Below are 23,765 nucleotides of genomic sequence, written 5' to 3' on the forward strand. Positions count from 1 at the left end.
AAAATATACAAACTGAGTAGTCCATGTGCAATATAAGCAACATCAAGGAGACTCTGAGCCCCTGGGCGCCGTGGTCCCGTGGTTAGCGTGAGCAACTGCGGAAAGAGAGGTCCTTGGTTCAAGTCTTCCCTCGAGTGAAAACTTTATTTTCGCAAAGTTATGATCTGTCCGTTCGTTCATTGACGTCTCTGTTCACTGTAATAAGTTTAGTGTCTGTGTTTTGCGACCGCACCGCATAACCGTGCGATTAGTAGACGAAAGGACGTGCCTCTCCAATGGGAACCGAAAACATTTGATCGCAAGGTCATAGGTCAACCGATTCCTCCACAAGTAAACACGTCTGACATATTCTATACGACACTGGTGATGGCATGTGTGTCACATGACAGGAATATGTTGTCGACCCACCTAACTTGTACACTTGGCGAATGGGTAAAAAGATTCTTCCTCCTTGTCCGATTTAGGTTTTCTTGAGGATGTGATAATCACTTCCAAAAAAGTGATGAAAACATAAGAGTTTGTCACTTAAACTGAAAATAAAAAATTAAAATTTTCACCCGAGGTAAGACTTGAACCAAGGACCTCTCGTTCAGCAGCTGCTCTTACTAACCACGGGACCACGGCGCTCCTCTGCGGGTGTTCTCCTTCATGTTGCTTATGTTGCACATGGACTACTCAGTTCGTACATTTTGCTTATTTTTTCATAGTTCCACACAACCTCTTCCTGTTTTCTCGATTGATCTGTGTTCAGTTTTTCAAGGCCTATCCACTGTGCCAACTTATAACTAAATCTGAGGGGGATGAGATGAGGAGGTTCCCTTGTTAATTCAAGGGTACAACTCGCACCTAATGAACGTTCTGAATTATCGAACTATGCTGTCATATCGTCTTTCCACTGTTGAGATGGCTGTATGGGCGCCTACCGAAAGCCAGCAAATTAAAAAAAGTTGTGAACATTTTTTGTGTGCTGCCAAATATATGTTTAGATGGTAAGAAAATACAGTTTATTAGTGGGCGGGAGGTGTTCTTGCAGTTGTTTGATATTTGAAAGCACCTGCCATGAGGAATCTGGATTTCTTGTCATTCTTAGCAGAAATCAGCAGTCCCTTAATTGTAGGGGAGGGTGGTGGGGTACTTAATGTGCATTAAACATTCTTCCAAAAAAGTTGTACAGTTAAAATTACGATGCTAAAACCTGTCCTTTTTGCACTTTTTCTTTGACGATTTCCAACTTTTGCCGTTCGTTCTGTGTGATAAAAGTACATTTGACCAGAACAAATTTTAGAAAATTTTACGATCTGCAAGAAAGTTCTGAGTACCTTTTATTGTGGGACGAAAAGAAAAAAAATGTTTTGAGACAAAACTGAAGAAAATGTCAAAATATTGTGATTTTTTTGGCTCCATAGTTAGCACAGGGTTCTCGAGGTCGCTACACACAACTACAGGATTCTGCCCTACATACCACATACACAGTACCTGACGTACTAAAAGTTCATAAAATTCGTTCCTTATGTAACGTCCAATGTATGTGACGACTGGGCTACTACCACGTGATTGAAATTAAAGCGCAGCTACACTATGAGATCCAGTGTGGGCTGTAATCATCCTATGGTATTAAAACTTGGTAGATATGGTGATATAGAACCGCTTTATGCTGGAAAACAAATTAGTTCCAGTTGTGGCACCATGTGTAAATTTGGTGCTGCACACTGTATGACGGTTTTTAGCATCCACGCTGTCATTTGACAAGCCATAATGTGACTGAACAGTATGGCTATCGAGAAAAAGAGGCCAAGCACTGTTAGTAAAACCACTTTATGTGAACGATAGCACTGCAATAACAGTGCTGCATTAAGAGAGTGTCGCTTACTGAGAGGCCCGATGTCATTAAGAGGTGTAAAGAAGATAATGAAATCCGAAAACGCGGGTGAGCTTGGTGAGGCACCTGGGAAAGGAAGGCATCCGATACTGGTGGAAGTTATTGACGAGGTGGTTGTCTGTGTGACTGACCATGCATCATTTGCGCCGGGTAGTGCTAGAGTTGTGCAGTGTCAGGAAAATTTTTCAGTCCGTGGTCAACAGAACATAGTTTTGCGGTTTATTTTACACTGTTACACGTACAGGATCCAGACGGTGCAGCAATTGAAACCTTATAAACCGCAGAAATGTTCCGAATTTGCTCTTCGGTTTCTGACACGAACGGAAGTTGATGACATGTGGCCGGGCAATATAATTTGGAGAGAGGAGACACATTTTACACTACAGGGTGCAGTGAATACACGGAACCACCGAATTTGGGGTACTGGTAAACCGCGTGTTGTGGATGTTCTGATAAATTCTTCTTTGAAGAGAATACTCTCAGAGGGCCTGACGGGTGTATTGTGACCTCTGCACATTATCGAGACAACCTTGTACAGCACTTGATTCCTTGCTTTGGAAGAGCACACCTGCATGGAAACCACTGTTTTCATGCAAGATGGGGCAACACTTCATGCTGCTCGCCCAGCAGATCATCTGCTTGAGCAGTAGAAGGTTTGCTTATCCAACCTTCCACGAAGTTTTCCAGATGCACGGCCTGCAAGATCACCTGATCAGAATCCATGTGACTTTTGGCTTTGGGGATGTCTAACAGAACAAGTTCATCTGGGATACGTTTGGTCTCTACCTGATATGAGGACCAGTATACAGGAACACATTGTTTAGATTCCATCAGAACTGCTGCGAGCAATTGTTGATCACGTTTTACAGATGCGGCATGTCGCCGGTGCTCATGCTGAAAAAATTTGTGTCAACGGCGGTTAATAGTAAAATGAGCATTATGCATGTCTCACTTGTTTCACCTTTTCTGCCCCCGTCCAGTTCCTAAATCCATTACATATGGAAACATTTCTCTAGGTTTTTCTTGCATTCACAGCACCAGACATGCACCTGGTGGCCAACATTGTAACTAATTTTTTTCCATGGTAAACCGATTCGTGATCGTTATCACATTAGAATGCATACGTAGTTTCGCTGCCATACGATAATTACAGCCCACACCGGACCTCTGTGAACAGCTGCACTTTAATTGCAACCTCCGGGTAGAACCAGCGACGTGGGAGGCGTGATACCAGGGAAGGGTACTGTGTACACTGCAATACCTGTGAGCATCCGGCGCTCGTGTTCGCTGAAGCTGGGCAGACGCGACCGCCAGCGACCCTCCATCCGACTGCGGCAATCTATGCGCTCGCGCATCACGGGTGGGTAGTCGCCTTCCGCGCTATATACGGGGTGCGCGAACCAGCCCACCTACCAACAGCCACAGCACCACACCCAGTTACAACAGTTTAGAAGCAAGTGTTCCGATTCAAACGTGCCACATGTAGGCCTATTTCAAAGTTGATCCATGTGAAGGATGTCCCAAAACTGGAAAAACAGCTGAAAAATGAGACAGTGTACAGTATAGTATCCAAAAATTGGCGAGTATGCGCAAGGTGGGACTCGCATTTACTGAATTATGATCAAAATCAAATATGAAAAAGTTTTCTCAGAAATGAATTAACGCAGAGCCATGCAGATGCCAAGGAAGCAGGTACAGACGGGGTAACAACTGTCCAGGAAAAAAAAGTAACTCCTAGCAAAACTATTTACTACTGTAATCATTACTCTTCATCAATTCCTGAAATCTATGCATCTATCAGTACATTATTATCCATTAATATATCTGTCCGTCTGTATCTGTTCAAATGGTTCAAATGGCTCTGAGTACTATGGGACTTAACTTCTCAGGTCATCAGTCCCCTAGAACTTAGAACTACTTAAACCTAACTAACCTAAGGACATCACACAACACACAGTGATCACGAGGCAGAGAAAATCCCTGACCCCGCCGGGAATCGAACCCGGGAACCCGGACGCGGGAAGCGCGAACGCTACCGCACGACCACGAGCTGCGGACGGGGAAAGTTGAAAATCTGTGTCAGACTGGGACCATATCCAGATGCCCGAGTGGTTAAGACAACCACTCATGAGAAGTGGTTCGAATCCCGGTCCACCACAAGTTTTCAACTTTTCCCATTGATTTCTTTCAATGCCCAAGAGCTGCCATTGTGTGTCTTTCCTCCGATTTATACACTTTTTGTCATCAACCGTCATACCGATTCAACAAATCACCAATTCATGGAACCACAGTTTGTCTCGATAAATGTATTTGTTCGGACTCTCTCTCTCTCTCTCTCTCTCTCTCTCTCTCTCTATCGGGGCATAGTACACCTTCATTCTCCAAGACGCACTCCTTTGCGAACTCGCCTTCAGCAATAGATTTTAAAGGTTTCGCAATTTTTATGAAACTAGTTTCAACTGAATTGTTTGGCAAACAATTTTGCTATTGCTTGTCCAATTTGTAAATTAATACTTTAACTTTGTCTTTCCGCAATTTCCTGTTAGTTGTTTTTGAGCAACATGTTTCGTAGAAGAGAACACGGTAATTCCTTCAGAGCAGACAGTGAATGAACTCGGTAAAGACGAAAAGAACTTTATGAGTGAATTTGTTCACCAAGTTATGACCCCTGCTACTGTTGTCCAGATCGGCACATTTCGCGTGTAATCAGCAATTTTCACGCCATTGTCAGCTTCTACCAACGTTTGTGCTATCAACGTGTAGCACAAAAGTAGGGAGTAAGCAGAAGATTACGCACGCGCGCGCTTTTGTGTGTGTGTGTGTGTGTGTGTGTGTGTGTGTGTGTGTGTGTGTGTGTGTGTGTGTGTGCGCGCGCGCGCGCGCGCGTGTGGTTAAAATCCAGCGGTGGTGAAATGGCGCTGCACGTGCTGCTAAATAAGCAAAACTTCCACTGGTCTGCCTCATGAGCTGCAAACCCGAGGTGAGCGGGGGTGCCGATGGAAAGTATCCGAAAATGCGTACTCGGCCTAGCAAATACAGCTCCTCGTTCCCTCCCACAATTTCTTCGTGTGTCGGATTGAAACCTGCGGACCACCCGTTGCCCACCCGTGGTCTACAGGAATACTGAAAACAATTTACAAAAACAGAGCATAATAATCTAAGAAAGACATAAATCACTAGCTTCGAATAGATAAAATTGAAGGGAAAACGATGAGACCATAAATCCATCTTTAAAGATTGTTTAAGAATCACGAGCGGCGTACAATAAGTAATGCAACACTATTTTTTTCTCGGCCAATTTCAGTTGAAAACATGAGGGACTCGTTGTGGGCCATCGTGGAATATTCCCGCTTCAGCCCCTATAGTTTTCATGGAGTTCAGATAGGTGACGGTGCTATACGTAGCCTTCAAAATGGTATCGGTAACAGAGACCCGATTCAAGCAGAGAGCTGTCATTAAGTTTCTTTTGGCGGAAAACCGGAGCATCGTAAATGTTCATAGGGGCTTGCAGAATGTCTACTGACACGTGGCAGTCAACAAAAGCGCGTTGACTCGTTGGGCGAGGCACCAGGCATGCATCATCACAGTAAGGTCACGCAAAACTATCCGATCTCCTCGACACGGTATACACGCGGGAGTACCCCAGGGAAGCATCCTAGGGCCCCTACTGTTTAACCTCTACATAAACGATCTCCCAACCACACACAACACAACGATGGCAATCTAGGCGGATGACACAGCCATCCTCGCGCAAGATTGGAAACCATCAAACATTACGTCACGCTTACAGACTGCACTCACAGTGGCTGAGCCTTGGCTGAAGAAATGGCGTGTTAGAGTAAACGTCGACAAGTGCGAAGCCGTTCTGTTGACTAGAAGACAGAAGCAACTGCGCAAACCCCGATACTGCAGACCAATAACTCTACATGCACGCCCAATGCGTTTCCGCGAGAAAGTCAAATACTTCGGTGTCTGGCTGGACCGGAAATTACTCTGGGGGGACTACATACAACACATGACCAACCGAGCAAGCGCGAGGCTCAGACAGCTCTACCCTACGCTCAACAGGCGTAGCACACTGAACAGAAGGGTGTCGAGGTCCATGTACAAGAAACTTATTCGACCCCTGATGACGTACGCAGCTCCTGTCTGGGGATATGCTGCTCCTACACGCCTGCGCCGTCTGCAGCTCATACAAAACAAATTACTCAAAATCATAAGCAATGCTCCACGATACACACGTATCGTGGACCTTCACCGGGAATACCGACTTGAGACTGTCACGTAGGTAATCCACAAACTCACCACAAGACTATACAGAAACTCCAGACATTTGCAGAACCCGTTTATTCTGAATCTGGGGAACTACGACCACAACCATAGATGGAAACATAAAAGACCAAAAGACATATTTGTAAGGACCTAACATCTATGGTCAAGCACACGCAAACACGGCGGTACAGGTGAGCCCCTGTTAATCAGACGCCATTACTGGATATCCAGCTGGAACACACGGCCGAATAACTGGCACCACGCAGGGAAGCCGCACCGTACACTGCATGCAGACAAGCTCCAACTGCATGCAGACAAGCTCCACACACCCCCCACACAGTGAGATGATCTATGGCCGATCTCCCACTACTATATAACGATCTTGATTGTTCCAGGAATGTAGCAACTGGGATACATCGCCATCGCTTGGCACGGTAATGATGCATCATACCCATACTATCTATCGCAGCTAGCAAGCCACTACTGCTCTTACTAACCATCCCACTGTCGCAGAGGTTTTTTTCCCACGGCACGAGCCTTGGCACTTTTTTCCCTCTGCTCTTCAAATTGCTACCCTCACTCGCGTTTCGTCCACTATTTATCACCCGATGGAGCGTGTTAATGCGTAGTCTTACCCAGACGCACGGATAACATCACAGCCCAGCATCCTGTGATTCACTTACTAGATAACTAACATGTTGACGGAGGTGACAGTAGAACTTTTGGTCTGGTCACCACGTTGGTGCTGGCGTGGAGGGGCTCCATCTCTTTTTTCGTTCGATCTCCTGCGTGCCGGCAGACCACACACAGTTGTGACTCCTATGTTGAAACGTGCGAACACACTCGTGTGAGTTGATCGATGGATCGCAATCAGACACCTCATTGCTCACCTGGATGCGTCTGTTGGTAGTGCTGATACACTCGTGTCCACCAGTTGGGATACTCAAAGGTGTGAATGACTGCTGGGTTCCTTGCCGCTAACAGAAGATCATAAAGAGCAAATGAAGGGACGTGTGTGTGGAATTGCTTAATGGTGACACTTTTTGTCGATCATCGTCACAAGCGATAAAACATGGGTTCATCATTTCGAACCGGAAGCCGAACAGCAATTAATGGAGTGGTGTCACACCACCTTTCCTCCGAAGAAAAAGGTCAAAGACGCACTCTCAGCTGTCTTCTGGGACTCTGAAGGGGTTATTCTGTTTGATGTCTTCCTTCATGTTGCAACAATCAACTCTGAAGTGTATCACGCTATCCTCAGGAAACTGAAGAAATGGCTTCCGCGTATTTATCGCTAAAAAAAATGCAAACCAACTTTGTGACAACGCAAGGCCTCACCTTAGACTGCATACCTAAAAGGAGTTCACAAAACTTCATTCGACTATTCTTCCTAGTCCACCCTACAGCCCAGATCTCGCACCTTCCGGCCTCCATCTGTTTGGCTCAATGAAGGATGCACTCTGGAGGAAGCAGTACGTGGATGATGGAGAGGTTTTGATACAGCAAGACATTGGCTCTGTTGTCGACCAGTAGAGAGGCACTGTGAGGGCATACAGGTCCTCTCAATAAGGTGGCGTAAGGCTGTCACATTTAAAGTAAATATGTTGAGAAGTAGGGTTTTGAAGCCAAATGAGTGGGAAATAAGATGGTGTACTGGAATCCTGGACAAAATCAACTAGATTTCAGAAAAAAATGTGTTGCTTTGCCTATTGAACTCCCCTTGTAACTGGGAGATACATGCGAGTTCTGCTACCCCAGCATTCCTATCTTATGCCTACGAGAAGAAGCCTTTCTCACGGGCTGTTTCCACAGTGCTCCTACTGCGTCATTTCGTCCACGTACCAGTCACAAAGAAACGACTACCATCGCTAACATGGTGTACATGACGACAGTATGCTTTGTTTAAACAGCTGTCGCCTATAGTCGTTCGTGTCAGCAAAAATGTTCAAATGTGTGTGAAATCTTATGGGACTTAACTGCTAAGGTCATCAGTCCCTAAGCTTACACACTACTTAACCTAAATTATCCTAAGGACGAACGCACACACCCATGCCCGAAGGAGGACTCGAACCTCCGCCGGGACCAGCCGCACAGTCCATGACTGCAGCGCCTAAGACCGCTCGGCTAATCCCGCGCGGCTTCGTGTCAGCAATGTAGTTTTTTCTGCTGCTTCGCTACAGTATTTATTCGAGTCAACGAAGGAAAATTGGGGGGAAAAATTCGTGTGGTTCCCAAATTTTTGTAAAGTGGTAGGAGGGAGCACCATGACAACATACTAAAAATCCTGACTGGTGGGCCAGCCGGAGTGGCCGAGCGATTCTAGGCGCTACAGTCTGGAACCGCGCGACCGCTACCGTCGCAGGTTCTAATCCTGCCTCGGGCATGGATGTGTGTGATGTCCTTAGGTTAGTTAGGTTTAAGTAGTTCTAAGTTCTAGGGGACTGATGAGCTTAGAAGTTAAGTCCCATAGTGCTCAGAGTCATTTGAACCTGACTGGTGGGGTGTCAGCATGGGGGTGGAAAGAGGGGGGGGGGGGGCTTTTAATGGTTACTGCGTCGCCAGTGATTCATCAGGCGAGCTGTGGAAGGATTGGTTGATATAACTTTGCGAGACACCCTCTAGTTGCTTGTGTGGACAGGCACTACCTTGCTGAAATGTAAGCCCACGATGGCTTGCCATGAAATGCAACAAAACGAGATACAGAATACCGTCGACGTACGGCTGTGCTGTAAATGTGCCGCGGATGACGACTAAAGGTATCCTGATATGAAAAGAAATGGCACCCAAGGCCATGACTCCTGGTTGTCATGCCATATGGCAGGCGACAGGTTGGTATCCCACTGCTATCCAGGGCTCAGTTCGAAGCGGGACTCATCACTTAAGACAATCCAGTCAATGCGATTCCAAACCGAAGGCCTGTCTGGAGATGCCCCAGACTGTAGTGAGATACTAACCTGACTGCCGCTTGCCTTACGGCCCGACAACCCAGAGAGGTAGTCAGGGATCTAACCCGCCAATTGGACGATATCCCTCGGGAAGACATCCATCAACTCCCTCAACCAATGATAAGCAAAATAACTGCGTGCATAAGGACCAGAGGTGAACCAACGTTTTATTGACTTGCTCAATTTGTGAAGCTCTTTCTTTTCTTGAATTTGTCTGAAATTGAAATCGTTTGTATGTGCATAGACATCACATGTACAGATTTCCGACCTGTTCTGGTAATTCCTTAATCGTGCGTCTTTTTTTCCTTAGAGTGTATATGTGATCAACGCTGTAACGATTATTTTGGTACACCCTACACTTAGGGGCCGACGGCCAATTTATCGCTCTCCTACTATAGCTAATCTATTGGTGGCTCATAACTTACTAATTTATGTACACTACCAGTTAATAATTCGATACATTTACGGCCTGATGTGCCATCCCACAATGTCAGTATTAGCTCTTAAGCAAAAAAGTTTGACGACCACTGGTGTAGAAACCCTCAACAATCGTGGCAAACAGTAACTGCTGGCCACAAACTGCTTTACTTAATGCGCGTTAAACCGCTACCACTTGAATCTTTTAACGCAACAAATGTTCCCAAGTCCCCTGTCCTTCAAAGAAAGTGCGCTTATTTCCGTACCATGCAGCCGTGTCGTATACCGCAGCAGGGGGATCCATATTTCTTGCGTTATTTATCGCACAAAAGTTGCCTTAGGAAACGGCCGCCTAACGCCAGACTCTCTCCTATACATATATTTTCCATATTATTTTCAAGTACACCTGAGGAGTTTTTCCATCTCTTGTTGTAAGATGTCAACTGAAATGTACAGCGCAAAATATGAACGAGTTTGTGAGAGAGAAGCAGCCTGCTCTTTTCAGTATGTTTAGCACTTTTATCTCAGCTGTTAATACCTGCTACGTGACTGACTACGCACCTGGAACTGGAAGAGACGGCGCGCAGCCGCAACATCCTCTGGAGCATCCGACGCAGGCTGTATGTGTACAGCGCTCAGTGCCAGTCCCAGACGACCTGCAACAGAACACATTGGACTCGGTAACCAAAAGAAACACACACGAACAAATATGATACTTTAGGCCTTTTTGATATAGCTGCTCTGGTCCAAACGCTGCCGTAGGTTACAGTCTTGGTAGTTCTAACAGATCTCATGCTATGAGGGACGTTTGAAAAGTACATGCAAAAATAAAAGCTACTTACGTGTTTGGGGTAAACCTTTTTTTTATTTTTCGACATAGTCTCCTTTTAGACTTACACTTCGTCCAACACTGTTATAATTTGTTGATCCCTTCCGAATAATAGGAATTTTCCAAGTCTGCAAAATAGCTATTAGTTGGTGCATTCACCTCCTCATTTGAATAAAATCTTCGTCCTGCCAGCCATTTCTTCAAATTGGGGAACAAACAGTAGTCGGAGGGAGCGAAGTCTGGAGAACAGGGGGCTGTGAACCGAGCTGAAATCCTATTTACATTTTGCGACCACAACTGCTGAGGTGTGTGCTGATGCACTGTTGTGATGGAAAAGGAACTTTTTGCGGTCCGACTGCCGGCGTTTTTCTTGCACCTCGGTTCTCAAACAGTCCAGTAACGATGAATAATATGCACTTGTAATAGTTTTACCATTTTCCAGATAGTCGATGAGGATTATCCCTTGTAAATCCCAAAAGACAGTCACCATAACCATTCCGGCCGAAGCACTGCTCTTCGCCTTTTTTGGTGCAGAGTCTCCCTCGGTAACCCATTGTTTAGATTGTTGTTTGGTCTGAGGAGTATAGTAATGTATCCATGTTTCATCCACAGTGACGAAACGACGCTTAAAGTCCTGCGGATTGCAACACTTAACACGATTCCGTTTTTGGTCAAGCATGAACAATCGCGGAACCCATCTTTCGGATACCTTTATCATGACCAAATGTTTATGCAAAATATTATGTACCCGTTCATTCGAGATGCCCACAGCACTAGCAATCTCACGCACCTTAACTCTTCTGTCATCCATCACCACATCATGGATTTTATCAATGATTTCTGGAGTTGTAACCTCCACAGGGCATCAGAACGTTTAGCATCACATGTGCCCATCTGGCCACTCCGAAAATTTTGAAACCACTTATAAACTGTTTTAACAGAAGGTGCAGAGTCACCATAATGTTTATCAAGCTTCAGTTTAGTCTCCTGAGTGGTTTTGTCTTTCAAAAAGTAATGTTTAAACACCACACGAAATTCTTCTTCGTCCATTTTTTGACAATCACTCAACTTCATTGATTCATACGAATGCCAAACACAAAGAAATAGGTCAATATGGCTGAAACTTGGTATGCGTTCTTTCCAAAAATGCTGCTAACTAAAAATGACGTCGATACGCGCCGGTGGTGCCATCTCTCGGACTTTGCACGGACTTTTCAAACGCCCCTCGTTTATGTACACTACTGTCCATTAAAACTGCAACACCACGAACATGACGTGCTACAGACGCGAAATTTAATCGACACGAAGAAGATGCTGTGATGTGCAAATGATTAGCTTTTCAGAACATTCACACAAGGTTGGCGCCGGTGGCGACACCTACAACGTGCTGACATGAGGAAAGTTTCCAACCGATTTCTCATACACAAACAGCAGTTGACCGGCGTTACCTGGTGAAACGTTGTTGTGATGCCTCGTGTAAGGAGGAGAAATGCCTACCATCACGTTTCCGACTTTGATAAAGGTCTGATTGTAGCCTATCGCGATTTCGGTTTATCATATCGCGACATTGCTGCTCGCGTTGGTCGAGATCCAATGACTGTTAGCAGAATATGGAATTGGTGGGTTCAGGAGGGTAATACGGAACGCCGTGCTGGATCCCAACGGCCTCGTATCACTAGCAGTCGAGATGACAGGCATCTTATCTGCATGACTGTAACGAATCGTGCAGCCACGTCTCGATCCCTGAGTCAACAGATGGGACGTTTGCAAGACAACAACCATCTGCACGAACAGTTCGACGACGTTTGCAGCAGCATGGACTATCAACTCTGAGACCATGGCTGCGGTTACCCTTGACGCTTCATCACAGACAGGAGCGCCTGCGATGGTGTACTCAACGTCGAACCTGGCTATACGAATGGCAAAACGTCATTTTTTCGGATGAATCCAGGTTCTGTTTACAGCATCATGATGGTTGCATTCGTGTTTGGCGACATCGCGGTGAACGCACATAGGAAGCGTGTATTCATCATCGCCATACTGGCGTATTACCCGGCGTGATGGTATGGGGTGCCATTGGTTACACGTCTCAGTCACCTCTTGTTCGCATTGACGGCGCTTTGAACAGTGGACGTTATATTTCAGATGTGTTACAACCCGTGACTCTACCCTTCATTTGATCCCTGCGACACCCTACATTTCAGCAGGATAATACACGACCGCATGTTGAAGGTCCTGTACGGGCCATTATGGATACAGAAAATGTTCGACTGCTGCCCTGGCCAGCACATTCTCCAGATCTCTCACCAATTGAAATTGTCTGGTCAATGGTGGCCGAGCAACTGGCTCGTCACGATACGCCAGTCACTACTCTTGATGAACTGTGGTATCGTGTTGAAGCTGCATGGGCAGCTGTATCTGTACACGCCATCCAAGCACTGTTTGACTCAACGCCCAGGCGTATCAAGGCCGTTATTACGGCCAGAGTTGGTTGTTCTGGGTACTGATTTCTCAGGATCTATGCACCCGATTTCTCAGGATCTATGCACCCAAATTGCGTGAAAATGTAATCACATGTCAGTTCTAGTATAATATATTTGTCGAATGAATACCCGTTTATCATCTGCATTTCTTCTTGGTGTAGCAATTTTAATGGCCAGTAGTGTATTAAATCCCTTTGATCAGGGAGTCAGCCTTGAAACACACTTTAGATAAGCAAATACGGAGCTTGTCGGGATATGCAAGAACCGTCAGACGCAAATGAACAATTTTTGGTGGAAAAATTATACAGGTTTGCGTTCGTGAGACAAATAAGCGGTATACTTACGATTTTCCTGACGAGACTTCGAATTTACTGCGAAATGTTGAACTTCTCAACAGTGAAATGTATCTCGAATGAACTTCTGAAATATCACTGTAATGCGGAGCACCAAAAAAGCGACAACTAACTATTGTCCCTACTGCTGCAGGCAGCGAGGTTCTTGTCGTGAGCCTTTCTCACTCGTCACAGCAACACACGTCTCGACCGAGTTCGTCGTCAGGTTAAGCTCGGAAGATGTTACAATGTTGTAAAGAACTGGGCTTTTGTACGACACGCTCCAGCTCATCCGGCCATTCTGATTTAGATTTTCGGTGGTTTACCTGAACTTCTCTACATCCATATTTCTCATACAACTGTTAAGTGTACGGCAGAGAGTACTTTCCACTGGAGCGCAAAACTTTCTCATGATGTGTCACTGCCAAATAACGTAGCTCGATGAAACTTTTACCATACGTAGAACGAACTACTACAGTATAGCACAGAACGTAACTGCAAGGAATAAGAAGCTGGCCGAACGGAAGTGACACTTTTATTCAAAGACAATAATTACACTGAGATTTCAGCGATCCATGACGGTCCCCTGAACATTGCAAAAGGCACGACATGGTTCTTAGTAAATTGTGTGATCAGCAATACATTCTCTGCAACGTCCTCCATTGCTGGACGTAAAGTGGGTAAGGAGTTCTTATGGCTGGGCGTTTCAGTCTTCTACCAGCACGGTTGATATCTGCTGGGTGATCTTTAAGCCGTTGGCACGTCGGACCATGCATCCGAACGTTTAGCCTTGAGTGGGCCGAATTTGTGAGGTCAAAGCGTGGAATAGCAGGTTGGGAAGTCCTTACGAACGTGCAGAGCAATATCTATCACGTAAGATATTTTGGACGTGCGGTTGAACATTGACCAATGAGGTGGCAGAACGCCACCTATGTCACGTGCACGCCATCTCCCTTCGGTGCAGAGTTGTGAGGCTCCATGTTGGCTTTCAGTTGAAGCCCGTATGTACATATGCCATTTCTGAGCACCGGCAAACGGGGGAGCTCTCAAAAACACTCCTTTAATTGTATGATTCGTTCTGACAAAATAACAAAAAAACGTAATATTCGTGGGAAAAGTATTATTGTAACTTGCGTATTATGAGAGTAGGCTATTTGAAATCAGCATGTTGAAAATCCATTAAAATGCATTGTTATTGGTACAGTTCGTTATAATTAAATTTCAGTAAGTAATATAGCTATAATAAAACTTTCATGGTATAGTAATAAGCTAGATATGGTCCTTAAACAGCTGTGGTCACGGTAGTGTTAGTGATTCGCATCCAACTACACCTCAATATTTTTTTCTCCTGTCCTTCGCTTTTTAATAGGTTCTGATACTTTCTTATTAGTTCACTATAAGTATATACTATAATATTCGATGTTATGTAAATATAAGTGCTCTTTTTAGGAACTGAGTTTGTTCGCTTAATCTATAGGGCACCTTGCACTACTTGCAGTAAGATATTTTGGCCTTTCTTCTTTTGAGTTTTGTAATTCACATGTAAAGATTCTGCTACTGAGTGATCAAATAAGAATGACCGTAATGTTTTACTAAAAAGGCAGAATGATGAAATAATTTTTATCTTATGTGGGGAACTATTGTACATTTGTCTCGCCTTATTTTCACGGATATTGAAGTTTTCATTTATACCCACATCAAAAAAAGTTTTGCGTCACCCCTGTTCCCAGAACTGTGGAAGATAGATCTTGACTGTAAATATTGTATCACAGACACAGTCCCTTTGACTGTTCAGAGATGTCGCTGAACCCACCCAAAGATGTAAACAACCATTCATTAGCAGCCCTATTAGATGGAGGGGTCAGACAGCCGATCAATTCCAGTCATTCCACCAGGAAGGAGGTACACGGCTTGTGTTGTCTGTAGTTCAACCGTGCCTAGACTGTCAATAGGGCGGTTCAGTAGCGTGTGCATTGTTACTTTGTGCCAGGAAGGGCTCTCAGCAATTGAAGTGTCCAGGCGTCTCGGAGTTAACCGAAGCGATGATGTTCAGACACGGAGGAGATACAGAGAGAGAGAGAGAGAGAGAGAGAGAGAGAGAGAGAGAGAGATAGGAACTATCGATGACATGCCTCGCTCAGGCCGCCCAAGGGCTACTACTGTAGTGGATGACGGCTACCTACGGATTATGGCTCGCAGGAACCCTGACTGCAACGCCACCATGTTAAATAATGCTTTCCGTGCAGCCACAGGACGTCGTGTTAACGATTCAAACCCTGCGCAATAGGCTGCATGAAGCGCAACTTCATCCCGTCGTCCATGGCGAGGTCCATCTTTGCAACCACGACATCATGCAGTGCGGTACAGATGGGCCCAAGAACACGCCGAATGGACCGCTCAGGATTGGCATCACGTTCTCTTCACCGATGAGCGTCGTATATGCCTTCAACCAGACAATCGTCGGAGCCGTGTTTGGAGGCAACCCAGTCAGGCTGAACGCCTTAGACACACTATCCAGCGAGTGCAGCAAGGTGGAGGTTCACTGCTGTTTTGGGGTGGGATTATGTAGGGCCACCGTAACGGCTGTATGATACACGAAAGCCATCCTCCAACCGATAGTGCAACCATATCGGCAACATATTGATGGGGCATTCGTCTTCATGGATGACAATTCGTGCCCCCAAACATGCCCATCTCTTGAATGGCTTCGTTCAGGTTAACGACATCAGTCGACTAGAGTGGCCAGGATATTCTCCAGACGTGAACCCTATCGCACATGTTTGGGATAGAACAGTGACTTGATGAACTTGTGGACAGTGTGCCACGACGAATATTGCCTTCATGCATCAATGCAAGAGGACGTGCATCGTGTATTAGGGGTACCGGTGTGTACAGCAATCTGGACCGCCACCTCTGAAGGTCTCGCTGTATGGTGGTACAACATGCAGTGTGTGGTTTTGATGAGCAATGAAAAGGGCGAAAATGACGTTTATGTTGATCTTTATTCCAATTTTCTTTACAGGTTCCGGAACTCTCGGAACCGAGATGATGCGAAACTTTTTTGATGTGTGTGCACACTACAGACAGAACAACCTGACTAGCATATGGACAAGGGAGAAAAGTACGTTTTAATAGAGCTAATATGGGAATTTTACGCCCGTCCATTTCGTAAACAACGTGATTTACGAGCGAGATACTGCCGATAAGTACCACTGGAGAGCGTTGGGGCCCACGTACACGCACAAGTCGCAACGTTTCTGAGCGTTCAGCAGCACGTTGAAGTCGCCACGCTCAGCGTTGAGGTTCAACAGCACGGTCCGTGTGCCTGCGGCTTCAGTGTATGTGTGTGTGCTGCTGTACGTCTCCTCAACGCTTTCCACACCTGCTAGGTGGGATTTAATTCGGGGGAACTGGCATTCTAGTCCATCAGTCTAATATCTCCCCGTTCCAAGAACTACTCCACCCGCACTGTTCGATGCCGTCGTGCATTGTCATCCATTAAACCGTGGTCGGTTCCGAACGTACGCCTGAAAAGAGGCACGTGGGGAAGGAGTACAACGTCACAGTAACGTTGACCGGTGAGTACATCATGTTCAAACATTTGCACGTCAGTACGCCTCACACCATAACGCCTGGACCACCAAAACGATTACGTTCGACAGTGTTCCTGGCTGTATTAAGTACCCTCATACGCCGAGATGGGGTAACACGTAATGTACGCAGAGACATTGTTGCACATGATTGTTTTGGTGATTCAGGTGTAATGATGTGGGGATCCGTAATGTTGCACGGGTGTACTGATATCCAAGTCTATGAACGCTACAAATAATTCAATACCTTCTCTTGCTGACAGTACGGGTAATGTAACTGATGGTCATAAACAGAAGGCCGAAATTCTAAACCTAGCTTTCAAAAACTCATTTACCGTAGAGGACTTCAGCACCATTCCCCCTTTCAACTATCGAACAAATACTAGGATGTCTGACATAGTGTTTATAGTGTGTCTGGGATTGTAAAACAGTTAAGATCCTTAGACGCCAGGATGGCATCTGGCCCAGACGGTATCCCCGTAAGATTATATGTTGACTACGCTATAAATATAGCACCATTCTCATCCGTCATCTATCAGAGATCACTGGAACAGAGGAAAGTTCCACGGGACTGGAAGAAGGCCCAGGTTATAGCAATCTATAAAAAGGGCAGAAAATCGGATGCACATAATTACTGGCCAATTTCACTGACATCAATTTGTTGTAGAATGATGGCACATATTCTGTGTTCAAACATAATGACCTTTCTAGACTCTGAGAAGCTCATCTGCAGAAACCAGCTCGGTTTTAGGAAACAGCGGTCATGCAAGAGACAACTGGCCCTCCTTGTACAAGATACACAACAGGCTCTAGATACAGGCTCCCAGGTTGATGCCATATTTCTCGACTTTCGAAAGGCGTTCGACTCAGCTCCGCACTGTCGTTTGCCCCAAAAAGTGCGCGCTTTCGGTCTATCCGATGACATATGCGGTTGGACAGAAAGTTTTCTAACGGACAGGGAGCAGTATGTCGTCCTGAACGGGATGATTTCAACAGAAACAAGCGTAATTTCAGGTGTGCCCCAGGGCAGCGTAATAGGTCCACTGCTTTTTACGATTTACACAAACGATCTGGTTGATGGTATTGACAGCGGCATTAGACTGTTTGCCGATGATGCTGTAGTCTACAGGAAAGTAGTATCACACTAGAGTTGTGAAGAAATCAATGATTTGCAGAAAATAAATGTATGGTGTAATGACTGGCAGTTATCTCTCAATATTAGTAAGTGTAACCTACTGCATATAACAAGACGAAAATCCCTATTAATGTACGAGTACAAAATAAATGCCCAGTCTTTGGAAGCGGTAACATCCGTCAAGTATCTGGGTGTGACTATTCGAAATGATCTCAAATGGAATCATCAGATTACACAAGTAACGGGTAAGGCGAACTCTAGATTGCGGTTTATTGGTAGAATCCTGAAGCGATGCAGCCCTTCAACAAAGGAAATAGCTTACAATACGTTAGTTCGTCCAGTCTTAGAGTATTGTTCGTCTGTATGGGACCCTTACCAGCTGGGTCTGATTCAATAGATTGAGAAGGTCCACAGAAGAGCGGCAAGATTCGTGACTGGTACATTTAGCCATCGCCAGAACGTTACAAATCTCATAGAAAGTTTGAAGTGGGACATATTTGCAGGTAGACGGCGCGCTAAACGGAAGGGGCTGCTCACTAAATTCCGAAATCTGATCTTCACCAAGGATGTAGAGCGTATATTATTACCGCCAACTTTCAAATCGCGCAATGATCACCATTCGAAGATAAAGGAAATTAGAGCTCGTACCGAGGCGTTCAGACAGTCGTTTTTCCCTCGACGACCCACGAGTGGAACAGAGGGGGGGGGGGGGGGGGGAATATGACTTTAGCGCGAATTGTGCCCTCCGCCACACACCGCTTGGTGGCTAGCGCAGTATATATGTAGACGTAGAAATTTTTGAACATTGTACACACACCTGTCAACATTATTGTGGGAGGCTCTTCAGGTGTGCACTTGGTCCCGACTTCATTTTTATCGATAACAACCAGAGCAGATGGTGGAGCTCTTGCAACGAGTGGGTATTCAGGCGAATGGACTGGCACACCTGTTCCTCCGACTTAAGTCCCATCGAGCACGTGTGGGATGCATTGGAGGGACGTGCTGCAGCACGAGCACATGCGCCAACGATCATTGACAAGAACTCCTTAGCAACATTGTGGCCAGCATGGAACAACGTCGCAGAGCACCCACTGCCGTGAAAGTTGACGGCGTACCGTGTTAAGAACCGTGTCCCACCTTTTTGAATGTCCACAGGACCGTAATAAATGGCGGTGACTTCAGTGTAATTACTGTCTTTAAATAAACGTGTCATTTCTTTTCTCCTCATTGGGTATTGCCTTCAGTTAGCTTCTCTACCACACTGTAGCAGTTCTTTGTACGTATGATCCTAGTTTCACAAGGTTATGTCACTTGACAGACAACGTCTTGCGAAAGTTAATTTTGTCATGAATGATTTGGGCAACTAGGTCGCCCGACATGAATCCCATTGAATATTTGTGGGACGTAATGGAGAGGTTAGTTGGTGCACAAAATCCTGCATAGGCAACACTTTCCCAGTTATGGACGGCTACACGGGCAGCGTGGCTTAATGTTTCTGCAGGAGACTTGCAACGACTTGTTGAGTGCGTGCTGCAGTACGCCATGCAAAAGGAGGTATCGCATGACCTTTGTCACCTACGTGTAAATTGGAAAAAGGGGTCTGAACAGTCGGAAAGACGGACAGACTACAAAGCGATCGTATAAGGGCTCCGTTTCAGATACGGAACCCCAAAAATAAAAAGAAGTTGACGCGGAGAATGAGTGCTGTCGACGAGGGATCTCAGATCGATTCCATATTCCTAGATTTCCAGAAGGCTTTTGATACCGTTCCTCATAGGCGACTATAAATCAAATTGCGTGCATATGGAGTATCGTCTCAGTTGTGTGACTGGATTCGTGATGTCCTCTCAGACAGGTCGCAGTTCGTAGTGGTAGACGGCATATCATCGAGTAGAACAGAAGTGATATCTGGCGTTATCAAGGTAGTGTCATAGGCCCCTCTGCTGTTCCTGATTTACATAAATGATCTAGGTGGTAATCTGAGCAGCTACCTTTCGTTTGCAGATGACGCTGTAATTTACCCTCAAGTAAAATCATCAGACGATCAGTTCCAATTACAAAATGATCTAGAGAGAATTTCTGTATGGTGCGCAAAGTGGCAATTGGCACTAAGCAAAGAAAAGTGCGAGGTCGTCCACATGGGTACTAAAAGAAATCCAATAAATTTTGGTTATACAATAAATCGCACAAATCTAAGGGCTGTCACCGTGCGGGATTAGCCGAGTGGTGCCGGCACGGTAGCTCAGCGAGTTCGGTCAGAGGGTTAGCTGCCCTCTGTAATAAAAAAAACTGAGTTAATCGATCAACAACGAACTTAAACGGATGTCTTACGACGTACGCCCCGAGCAGATGCAACGAAGAAAAGCGATCAAAGCGAGATTTTTTTAAAAAATAAAAAAGCGGTCTAAGGCGCTGCAGTCATGGACTGTACGGCTGGTCCCGGCGGAGGTTCGAGTCCTCCCTCGGGCATGGGTATGTGTGTTTGTCCTTAGGATAATTTAGATTAAGTAGTGTGTAAGCTTAGGGACTGATGACCTTAGCAGTTAAGTCCCATAAGGTTTCACACACATTTGAACATTTTTAAGGGCTGTCAATTCGATTAAATACCTAGGAATTACAATTACGAGCAACTTAAATTGAAAAGACCACATAGATAATATTGTGGGGAAGGCGAAACAAAAAAACAGCGCTTCGTTTGCAGAGCTCCTAGGAGATGCGACAAACCCACTATGGAGACAGCCTACATTACACTCGTCCGTCCTCTGCTGGTATATTGCTGCGCGGTATGGGCTCCTTGTCCGCCCCCGGTAGCTGAGTCATTCTTTGAATGCCGTAAATTATGACTGCAATTATCTGTCACCTTATTTATGTCATTTCATTGTAGCCATTTTTTTACTGTTTTTGTGGAATTAAAAAAAAGTGGTCAGCGCGAGAGAATGTCAATCCTAAGGGACCGGGTTCAATTCCCGGTTGGGTCGGAGATTTTCTCCCCTCAGGGACTGGGTGTTGTGTTGTCCTAATCATCATCATCATTTCATCCCCATCGACGCGCAAGTCGCCGAAGTGGCGTCAAATCGAAAGAATTGCACCAGGCTAACGGTTTACCCAACGGGAGGTCGTAGTCACGCGACCTTTTTTTTATGGGATCCTTACCAGGTAGGATTGACGGAGGACATCGAAAAAGTGCAAAGAAGGGCACTTCGTTTCGTGTTATCGCGCTATAGGGGTGAGAGTGTCACTGATATGACAAGCGAGTTGAGGTGGCAGTCACTGAAATAAAGGCGGTTTTCTTTGCGGCGACATCTATTTACGAAATTTCAATCACCAGCTTTCTCTTCCGAATGCGACACCCACCTACGTAGGGAGAAATGATCGTCATAATAAAGTAAGAGAAATCAGAGCTCGAAAGGAAAGATTTAGGCGTTCCTTTTTCCCACACGCCTTTCGAGAGTGGAACGGTAGAGAAGTAGTATGAAAATGGTTCGATGAACCCTCTGCCAGGCACTTAAGTGTGAACTGCAGAGCAACCATGTACATGTACGACCAGGTGTGTGGAGACGCTGACTAGAGCGGAGCGCTTGCTGCTGTTGCTGCCGTCGCTGTTGCTGCCCAGATGCCGCCCAGAAGAGAAGGGAGGCCGGGCCGCCTTCTTGTTGCCGCCGTAATGGAGCGTGTCTTTATTGAAGCGCTCAGATTCGGTGGCGGCAAACCACGCCGAGATGTGCAGTGCTTCCGCTGCCAGCAGATTGGCCATGTGGCTAAATACTGCCGGCACGACCACGCGGTGTGCATGAAGTTCGCAGAGCCGCACGACACCCGCGACTGCAAAAAGCCGCGCGACGTTGCGCCAAAGTGCGCAAACTGCGGAGGAAAGCACGTCGCGAGCCTTCGTGGCTGCAGTTACATTGCTAACTGGGGTCGCGGGGGCAACAACAAGAAGACGAAGAAGAGACGACGGAGAAATTGCGGCCGCGGGCCAGCGCCCGCGGCAGGATTTGAGCAGCAGAAGGAGGGGGCTCCTCCGACCCCCGAAAGACGCCGCCATGATGACACTGTGCCGCACAACAAGCTCCGTGCGGCCACAGAGGACGCAATAGAGGACCTCAAAGCCGCATTCGCGGCAGAGAGGACCGCCCTACGAGCCGCGGCACACAGGGAAATTCAGCGGCTGCGGGCTGAAGTGGCTTCTGCCACTAAAGCACTGCGACTCACCCCACCTGCTCCACCCCCATCGGGGCGGGAGCCCATAGAGGAAATGGACACAACGGAATCGGACCCAGATCCCGCCCCGCCGCCTCCCAAGAAGAATTGGCGGTGCGGATCTCCAAGGACTTGGAAGGGTTGCTTGAATTGGTCGCCTCCGAAAAGGTTGAGGCAGCCACCAAGCCAAAGGCAACCCCGGTCTCCGATGAAGAACAGAAGAAGGCTGTTTCACGACAGCCAACAGTCGTCCAATTTTTATCACAAGACGCCGGGAACGATCTCACTGCCCTCATCAAGGGGAGTTGTTCGTTCGCCGAGCCACAACGCAGTCGGTGCGTTGCGGCGAAAGAAGTCAAGAAGACGTCGACATCCGACATTATCCCAATCCCAGATCAATCCACACCTTAAATCATCCCAGAAATATCTTCAAGATCATCCTACCAACTAACCAAGAAACACTACTCACTACGCATTCCCAAACCCATCATTCCAAACCCCCCATCATCAGACAGAAGGTATGGGCTCGAGCAGTCCCGGTCCTTCGAAACAAACCGAAGTATCCAGAAATCCCATCCGACACTCCATACGCCACGTAAATGTACACTACTGGCCATTAAAATTGCTACACCACCAACATGACGTGCTACAGACGGGAAATTTAACCGAGAGGGAGAAGATGCTGTCATATGCAAATGATTAGCTTTTCAGAGCATCCACACAAGGCTGGCGCCGGTTGGCGACACCTACAGCGTGCTGACAAGAGGAAAGTTTCCAACCGATTTCTCATACACATACAGCAGTTGACCGGCGTTGCCTGGTCAAACGTTGTTGTGATGCCTCGTGTAAGGAGGAGATATGCGTACCATCACGTTTCCGACTTTGATAAAGGTCGGATAGTACCCATCCCGATTGCGGTTTATCGCTTCGCGACATTGCTCCTCGCGTTGGTCGAGATCCAGTGACTGTTAGCAGAATATGGAATCGGTGGGTTCAGGAGGGTAATACGGAACGCCGTGCTGGACCCCAACGGCCTCGTATCACTAGCAGTCGAGATGACAGGCATCTTATCCGCATGGCTGTAACGGATCGTGCAGCCACGTCTCAATCCCTGAGTCAACAGATGGGGACGTTTGCAAGACAACAACCATCTGCACGAACAGTTCGACGACGTTTGCAGCAGCATGGACTATCAACTCTGAGACCATGGCTGCGGTTACCCTTCACGCTGCATCACAGACAGGAGCGCCTGCGATGGTGTACTCAACGTCGAACCTGGGTGTACGAATGGCAAAACGTCATTTTTTCGGATGAATGCAGGTTCTGTTTACAACATCATGATGGTCGCATCCGTGTTTGGCGACATCGCGCAGAACGCACATTGGAAGCGTGTATTCGTTATCACCATACTGGCGTATCACCCGGCGTGATGGTATGGGGTGCCACTGGTTACACGTCTTGGTCACTTTTTGTTCGCATTGACGGCACTTTGAACAGTGGACGTTACATTTCAGATGTGTTACGATCCGTGGCTCTACCCTTTATTCGATCCCTGCGAAACCCTACATTTCAGCATGATAGCGCACGACCGCATGTTGCAGTTCCTGTACGGGCCTTTCTGGATACAGAAAATGTTCTACTGCTGCCCTGGCCAGCACATTCTCCAGATCTCTCACCAATTGA

The 23,765-nt window shown here is 46.4% G+C and overlaps 2 protein-coding genes across 2 annotated transcripts in view; both read right to left on the minus strand.

Moving 5' to 3' along the window:
• LOC126412948 (lactase/phlorizin hydrolase-like) overlaps positions 1 to 3,234 on the minus strand; it is a 108,349-nt gene extending 105,115 nt beyond the window's left edge. Inside the window, exon 1 of the mRNA XM_050082839.1 lies at positions 3,141 to 3,234. Coding sequence (XP_049938796.1) covers positions 3,141 to 3,234 — 94 coding nt within the window. The remainder of the gene's footprint in view (positions 1 to 3,140) is intronic.
• Positions 3,235 to 10,044: 6,810 nt separating this feature from the next.
• LOC126412949 (myrosinase 1-like) overlaps positions 10,045 to 23,765 on the minus strand; it is a 109,617-nt gene continuing 95,896 nt past the window's right edge. The window contains exon 8 of the mRNA XM_050082840.1: positions 10,045 to 10,169. Coding sequence (XP_049938797.1) covers positions 10,045 to 10,169 — 125 coding nt within the window. The remainder of the gene's footprint in view (positions 10,170 to 23,765) is intronic.

The sequence above is a fragment of the Schistocerca serialis genome, chromosome 7 (genome assembly GCF_023864345.2).
Source record: "Schistocerca serialis cubense isolate TAMUIC-IGC-003099 chromosome 7, iqSchSeri2.2, whole genome shotgun sequence".
In the NCBI taxonomy this organism is placed as follows: domain Eukaryota; kingdom Metazoa; phylum Arthropoda; class Insecta; order Orthoptera; family Acrididae; genus Schistocerca; species Schistocerca serialis.